The 8,779-nt window shown below is 37.8% G+C and overlaps 1 protein-coding gene across 2 annotated transcripts in view; it reads right to left on the reverse strand.

Moving 5' to 3' along the window:
- Positions 1-568, reverse strand: part of LOC149834643 (katanin p80 WD40 repeat-containing subunit B1 homolog KTN80.4-like) — a 52,968-nt gene extending 52,400 nt beyond the window's left edge. For both annotated transcript variants that reach the window (XR_016432797.1, XM_090011518.1), the window contains exon 1: positions 208-568. Coding sequence is in view for 1 of the 2 variants with exons in the window: in XM_090011518.1 (XP_089867644.1) it covers positions 208-229 (22 nt within the window). In the remaining variant the exon portion in view is untranslated. The remainder of the gene's footprint in view (positions 1-207) is intronic.
- Positions 569-8,779: the final 8,211 nt, after the last annotated feature.

Raw genomic sequence — 8,779 nt, forward strand, 5'->3', positions numbered from 1 at the left:
GAAAAACTAATCCAAGAAAGAAAAAAAACAAAAGAGAAGAAAAACTAATCCGAGAGAGGGAGAGAAATCTCTCAGATCCTACCGACGAACTCACCGCCCTTAAAATAGAAACCACAAAAGAAGTTTGGGCAAACAACAATACAAGGAAAAAAGACAGATGGAAAGGAAAAGGAAGGACTTTCTCTTTCGCTTCTGCGCAGAGGATACGGAGCTTGTACCCACGCTTCATCTTCGAAGAGAATCATCCACACGTGCGAGCGACAGTCAGCAAGTGCCTGCGGGAGTCAGGAAGGAGGAGGGAGCGCGAGGGGCGACGTGATCTGGTGCGAGTCGCAGGGGAGGGAGACAGCCATTGTTAGATTTAAGAGAGAAAGAGAGGGTGGTTTACTTTAATTTTTTTCTAAAATTATATTGTTATCTTTAATTTTTTAAATAAATATTTTATTTTGAGAGACGGGGGGGGAGGGAAAGTGGCTGTGGTGAAGTGGGCAGGAGAGGTGATGTGGCCTCTGGGGGCAGGAAAGCTCTCTCTCTCTCTCTCTCTCTCTCTCTCTCTGGTTGGTGCAGTGATCAGAATACGAAGTTTGGAACAGTCCTGTCCTTTTGATACTGTTATGATAATGGCAAAATTCTCCCTGGGGTTAAAAAAAAAATGTTATTTTTATTGGCACTTAGTTTTCAGCATAATTCAAAAACGCAGCAATATTATGAAATTTTCAAAAATTACCCAAACTTTGTTATGATTTTTCATAAAGGAAAAAAACCATAAACAGTTTTGACATCAAATATAGAATAGAATCTCGAATACAATGTTGAAATCTTTTGTATCACAACTAAAGTTCAATTTTCTTTGTATCAAGTTAAACCACCCTTTGCCCCAACGGGGTTTGCATAGTTGGAGTGGATCTCCGTTGTCAAACAAGCAGTCAGGGTTTCATTCCTGCAAGCACTACCCTATTTCTTTTTTTAAAAGCAAGCTGAGGTTAGACCGACCTCCACCAATTATTATTCAAAGTACCACAAGGGTTTGAACCTAAAACCTTCCACCACAAGGAGACGTGCACTGACAGTTCGTACCAACCACCTGGAGCCCCAGTTGGTACAAGCCCTTCCCCATTGTATAAGCCAAAGCCCAACATAGGCCATAGGGCCAAGGGTCCTAGTCAAGGAGTTTTACATATTTAAGGGTCGATATGAGATCTACCTGCTATTGGGGCTTGGGTTTCTTGGTTTAATAAATAAAAAAAGAAAAAAAATGCTAAACCAACCTTCTTAAGTTCGAATCTTGAATGGGTTAACCCTTAGCTTAGCTTGCTTATGAAGAGATAAAAAAAAAATCAACTTGTCATGGGCCCATGGCATGAAGATCATGATTATCCAAAAAGCGATATATTTTAAAGATAAATAAAAAAAAGTAAGAATCGAAGTCTATAAAAGAAAGAAATCAAATCAAAACCCATCTAATTCATAAACCTTCCAAAACTAATTTGACATACAAGATGCATTTGTATGTTGCTAAAAAATAGGGCTTTCTATGAAAATACATAAATGGTATGGATTTCACCATAATACAAAATAATCCAAATGGGTAAATTTGAAATTGATTCGCTTACAATTTTGGGTCTTTCTTTTAAGAATCTGTATCTATAAATAAAGTGCTGGACTCGGATAGAAGCTCCGACCAAACCAGACCCATTTTCAGCACTACTGGTCTAAGTCAACGTTTGATTACACTGGATCCCATTATATCAGATTCGGTTAATTCCCATATCCAAATCACGTACATTTTGATGGGTACGAATATACAGGGTATATTGGCCTTACAGATCCAAATTTGTGGTTGACTGGTCCACATTCATATCCAAATCAATTATGGAAGACACGTCCATCCCTTCAGCTATATTTTTATGTAGGCATCCCATCTCTTACATCCCATATCCAAACTGGATCTCATCCATATCCAAGTCAACTATTAGACTTCATATCAATGCATCTAACATTCTGACCAAACAAGTGGTTTGGGTGTCTACATTTTAAAATGGTAGGAAATCCAGCTTGTTAATAGGTATGAAAAGAAATGGATCGTAAAAGCTGCATTTGATTGCCCCATATCCGGTATCCGACAAGATCTTATAATCTCAAATCGGTAGATCAGTTATAATTACATTGCACACTTTGAGTGTGCCGCTGCACTTGACTGCCCTCCACCTTATGTTGAGAAGTTGCAAGTTAGAATCTCTACGGTATAGTTGTATAACTGGTAAGGGTCAGCCTAACCCTAGCTTTCTCTGTCGAAAAAAAAAGAAAAAAAAAATTGTTGTAGCATACTTTTTTATTTAAAACGAATTTTAAACCATTTATAAAAATGATTCAATCTGTGCATGTTTTTTATAATGAAATTGTGATTTTAAAAAAACAAAATACAAGTCTTTTAATAGTAAAGAACATTTTCAACATAGAAAATATTCATTTTTATATTAAAAGCAAGCTTCTAATTAAGCTTCAAAAGCATAAAAGAAACGTGTAGTTTCTCGCTTGGAAAGCAAGCAAGCTTTTCAGTAATTATGGCCATCACTCTTGTCAAAACTTAGTTCCACCGTAAATCTAAATACTGATTTTGCATGGTTGAATGGTCATCATCTCTTGACATAGACTCAAGGTCAACATAATCAAAGCCAAAAACACTAAAAGGGGCATTTGAATCCCTCATTATCATTGGATTCCATGGAGATCAACAGATGAGAGATCTGTTAATCTCTCATAATATTAGATGATGTAGTGAACATGATAATCTAGCACTGCTACAAAACTAAGGAACTAAGAAAATAACATGAAAAAAACTAAAATCCATCAATAATTCATTATCTACCTCCCTTTCTGTCTCTCTACATGGACATTTAATTATAGTAAACAAAAGAGAAACCCTAGGAACCCAAGTTCTAATATTGATATGAAATCGATTCAATTCTAAACTATGATCGAAACATGATCCAACATCTAATATTTAATTAAATAATTACAAAAAAACACAAATAATCAAGATGGATCCGAATGAACTATGTAGACCCTATAGTGCCTTGCTCCAACTCAAGCATCACCATCCCGCATCAGCGGCGGATGAGAGCCGTTAATCTCTCAACAAAAGTGCATGTAACCCCACCCCTCCCCTCATAATATTAGATGATGTAGTGAGGAGGATCACTTATCAACCCAGCAAAAATTGATACTCTAGTAGAACTACGAAACTAAGGAACTGAGAAAAGACAAAAAAAAAAATTTACATGAAAATAACTAAAATTCATCAGTAATTCATTGTCTACCTTCCTTTTTGCCTTTAGACATATACTTATAGTAAACAAAAGAGAAATCCTAAAAACCTTAATTCTAATATGGATCTGACGGATTCAATTTTAAGCTATGATCTAAATATAATTCAATATCTAATATATGATTAATTAATTATAAAAAAAATAATCAAGATTGATCTGAATGGATCCCATGAACCCGATAATATTGTGTTCCTGCTCCAGCATCAGCGAGTCCACACTAGCTCCAATCTGACGTACGAGGCATTCAAACGCCTCCTAAGATTAGTTGACAAAGGTTCATATAACTTGCACCATCTGGGGCCACTATCCTAGCAAGACTTTGATTGAGTGTGTGCAAAGTTGCTCTATCAAAGGGTCCAACGACTAATCTACGTCCATCATGCACGGTAGGATCAAGAAAGTCATGCTTATAATTAATTTTAAGGGGCCATGAATCATCAAACCCAATAATTACAACCCCAATTTATGACCAATATTTGACTGGTTCACCTTTGAGCAAGTCCCACTGATCACTCGTTGCTTTTCTAAACACGACTAACCCAAGCTGGGTCACAACAATATTCATGCATTCATGAGCATTTATGAAAAGGACCAACATGTTTTTTAGGTGATCAATCCAAGTGCAATTCCAAATGAAAGAACCATGGTACCTTGATTACATCGCGTTGGGTAGGGGAAGTACTTGTGAAATTTTACACCACAAACACCAAAACAGAGCAACGGTAAATGTGGCATATCTCCACCCATAATCAATGTGACAAATATCACGATATTAATGCAAAAACACAAATTTTGTGAGAAATTACCTGAAAACTTTCAAGTAATTTCTTGTGATATTTTTCAAAATATTGTGATTTTTTTCATTAGAACATAAATATCGTGTTTGAATGCAATATTTATGATTTTAATGGCTATTTATTATGAAAAAATCATGTGTCTTTTTACTTTTAATTTGTTTATTATTGTCGATATTTTGCCAAAAATGTGAGCTTTTTAAAAAAATTTATGTTTCTCACAAGTTTTTAGCTACCGTCTTAATTTTTTGTCACTATGCCCATAACTAGGATATCCAAAGCATAGTCACAAATCTTGGTTTTGAGATTTTCTCATAAGATTTGTTCTTTTGAGAACATCCACTATACAAGAAATTACCCTTTCACTGGCATGCTTCTTATGCAGCTTTACAGGAGTGAAAGATGTTCGCACCAGTAAAGAGATATGTTATACTGGCGTGACATGCATTGTGTTAGTAAAATACCTTTACTGATGCGACAAAATAACGATAGTGAAATAAACACTTTTACTGTCGCGATAAAACATCACGCCAGTGAAGAGGTACATTATACTGGAGCGACATGCATTACGTAAAGGGTTATGTTTAAAAAATAAAATAAAAAAGAAGAATCGATAGACGTGGCCTTCTTCCCTTCAGTAAAGGTATTTATTTCTCTAGTAAAATGAGCTTTAATGGCGCAAAAAATGTGCCAGAAATAACATTTTTACTGGTGCAACAATTATGCTAGTAAATGATTTTCTGGCAAAAAATAAGATACGAGAAAAATGATATCTTTATTGGTGCAAAAAACACGCCAGTAAAGAGCTTTTTATTGACGCTAATTTAGCACCAATAAAGATAACCTTTACGGGCGCTACAAGGTAGCGCCAGTTAAGACTTTACTGGCAAGACCTACTATGGAGCACTTGCTGACATTTCAATAGCTCCAATAGAGCCTTTTACAGGCACAAAAATCGCACCAGTAAAGGTGAAATTTCTTATGGTCTCGAAAAAAAATATGGTACATTGAAATTTTAAAAATAAATATATATATATACATAATAGAAGTATTAAAGATATTAAAAATATACAAAATTGTTAATATCATGCTAATAATGCAATAATATTGTGATATTTTGAAAATATTGTGGTTTTTAAAGATTGAGCAGGTTTTGAAAATATTGAGACAAAATTGTGATATTTTTTATAGTATAATCTATATTTGTTACTACAGTCCAAACCAACGGTGATATCGTCCCGTCGATAAAGGAAAACAAAAACAACAACCATGCTCAACACATTTAGTCAAAGCTAGGGATGTAAACTGTTTGGATTCGGAATTGGACGAACCCTTTACTTAATCCGACGACCCTATCAGAATTATATTTGCGTCATATACAGGACAATATGCGATCCGTTGACATCCTTAAGGAAAGCTCACATTTTATTAACTTTTTATTGGAGAGTACCATGCAGTCAAATGTATCAAATATAAATCTTGCATGAAAAAATATTGGCAAATAATTGCTAGTACCATATACACCAGTAAAAAACTTTCATTTTTTAATGTTCTCTCTTTCTTTTTTTTGTATTAATCAAGCCTTACAATACATATATTGTTTAGTAACAAAAAAACATGTTTTGAACGGTCCCATTGTACCATGCATGTAAGCTTTTTTAATAGCATCTAAAATCAATTCCAAACAAACAAACCATGCTAAACACGTGGATCAAATTTATCAGACAAAGCTATTATATATCTATATATATATATATATATATGGGTTAATATTTGGCCATCATGAGGGAGGTACAAGCACCTCTAGATCACATAAGCGATGGTTATTTTGATTTACTCATATATTTTATTTGGATTAATCATTGTTCAAATGCTAAGAATAGGGTCGTGTTTTTAAAACCTAAAAACCCAATTTCAGGTTCCATGAAAAAAACCCAAAGGGGGGTTGGTGTAGTGGGGTGGGGCTTTGTCTATTAGACGGGCAGTTAAGGTTCGATTTTCATGGGTGTCGCCCTAAAAAATAAATAAATAAAATAAAAAAGGTTGTGCCTATACCAGAAAATATGGTCCCTTTTAAGTTGGTCATCTTTTTATAAACCTTTGAAGATTTTACTTTTTATTTTTTCAAATCGAAACGCCATATCCGAACTAGATGAGGCCATTTTTGTCTTTCTGTACTAAATAATTGTCTTCCACCAGAATTGATATGTGATGTACCACCAGAACCAATATGGCCCACCGATCAACCGACGCTTCTCTAACCACTGTTTGTGCTTTAAAGTTTGAACCAGCAAGCCTAGTACCATTAAACATTTTGGTAAATTTAAAGCCTCGACTAGATCACCGACATTTTGAAAATATCATGTCACGATATTTCCAAAGGATGATAGTACGTTGAAAAATGCAAAATTTTAAAGATATCATTCACCCGATATTAACTCGATGAAAACAACTTTGCCTTCTTTTTTATATTTTTCATAAATTTTTTATAGATATTATAAAAATGTTGACCATTTCCAATTTCGTGAGATTTTCTGTGAAGGATGTTTTCTGAGAACTATATTTGTTTCTGTGGTTTACAGTCTTCCTTTTGCTGTCCAACTTCTGGTGTCTAAACAATTCTATGGCAAAAGGACACACACGTACACGGAATATGTAGTTTTTTTTTTAAACTATGACACTTGGATACACCGCCCCACCATTAGAATTCCATCTTCAATGATCCTTGCATGTGGTTCACTGACTAAAGTGTGGCTGTTCAGTGTTTGTGATGCCAAGAAATCCTCACCGAGAACCAGGTCACTTAATGGGCCCATCCCCTTACAAGGGTAGTCACCCAGTACTGTTCAATAGTATTTAACTAGGGGCGTCAACTGGTCGGGTTTGGTTTGGACCCAGGTGGAACCAGATTTTTGGGTATGGTATCGGGCTTGAATCTGGGCTTAATCGGGTCCGCTATAAGAAAAACCATGCCCGGACCCAATAAAAACTACATGAACCAAACCTCTTAATCGGAAGTAAGGTCGGGTCTGGTATAAAATTTCACAAACTATACCCAGGTTCATGTATTAATCAGACCTTTTGGTACGGACCCGAGTCTTCTTATTTATCACCATACCTGGAGCCTGTAGGGTTTGGTTGGTTTCGAGCATGACTAAACCAGGCTCGTTACACCCCTAGTATTAACAATACTTTTTTTCGACAGAAAGTTGGTGTTAGGCAGCTCCTATCAGTTATACAACCATGTCATTTGAGGTTCGAACTTGCAACGTCCCAACACAAGGTGACGTGCATAACTGCTCCTGCCAGACAAGGGGAGCCCCGGTTGGTAGTATTAACGATACTTGTGGAAAATATGCTTCTCATTTTCGAGTTCATTTGCAAGGAGCCCTCTTCTGTTCCCTTGCGACTTACAGTGTACAGTTGCGCTTAGAGTCTGTTTTGCTTTTGTTGAGTCTGATGTAAGCTGCCTGGTTCAGGTGAATTAATACCCCGAAGGGGCAGCCCGTATACTTGAACTGTAATAGCCTGCGGGCAAAATTGTGAATGAATCAAATGCGTTGAGCTTTCTTTTGTTCACCCTCGTTGTGATTGCTTCTTGTGATTGCAACTTCTCTCCCTCTATTCTCTCTTGCTCTCTTGCACTCTGATCATAAGCTTCCGCGACCGGCAAGCGAGCTGACGAGAGGCTTGCGGCGGTAAGGAAGGACCGTCGCGCCGCGCTGGCCCATTGAAGGAAATAGGCCCGTGACAAGTGGTACCAGAGCCCGTTCTCGTGCTGGGGAAGGGACTCCGGAGTCGGTGTCGACAGACACGCCGACAGGCTGCGATTTGTGAGCAAGACATCGTGGCGCCTTATCAACACTTGCGCAACACCAGAGGCAAGGCAGTTGCCGAAGCTGAGGAGATGGGTTCACCTCAGGGCCAAGAAGAGTTGGCTGCAACTGTTAATAAGCTGGTGGAAGATGTGACTTCGCATGATGAAGCGATTTCACGTGCATGTGATTCATTCAATGGATTGAATGATGTGGTGGCGAGCCTGCAAGAGCAGGTGAACTTACTAATGGGGCAGGTCACTTCGTTGACGACTACAGTGGCCGATCTTGAGTTGAGAAACCGTACGTTACAGCGGACGGTGACCCTGAATGGCGGAAATGGTGAGAGATCGTCAAGGATTGATGTACCTAGACCCGCAAAATTCAATGGTTCTCGCGACAGCAAGGCCATTGAGAACTTCTTGTTCCAAGTAGAAGACTACTTGGATATCCAAAATGTGACCCTTGAAGATCTGAGGATCAAGGCTGCAGCGGCCTTACTTGATGGTGATGCTATCGCTTGGTGGAGGCGGAAGCGCAATGACATGGAGAGGGGTCAATGTGTGATAGACACCTTTGACGACTTCAAAGTAGAGTTGCGCAACTACTTCATGCCAAGAAATGCGCAGAGACAGGCTTACCGGATGGTTCGTGAACTCAAACATACTGGTTCGTTGCAAGACTATGTCCGAACGTTCCAGAAGCTTATGTTGGAGATACCTAACATGCCAGAAGACGACATGCTCAACTGGTTCATTGTGGGACTTCAACCATGGGCACAGTCCGAAGTGGAAAGGAGCAACCCCCGTATTTTGGAGGATGCATATGTGGCGGCGGAGCG

This window comes from Nuphar pumila, chromosome 6, assembly GCF_984573655.1.
Source record: "Nuphar pumila chromosome 6, dmNupPumi1.hap1.1, whole genome shotgun sequence".
Lineage (NCBI taxonomy): Eukaryota > Viridiplantae > Streptophyta > Magnoliopsida > Nymphaeales > Nymphaeaceae > Nuphar > Nuphar pumila.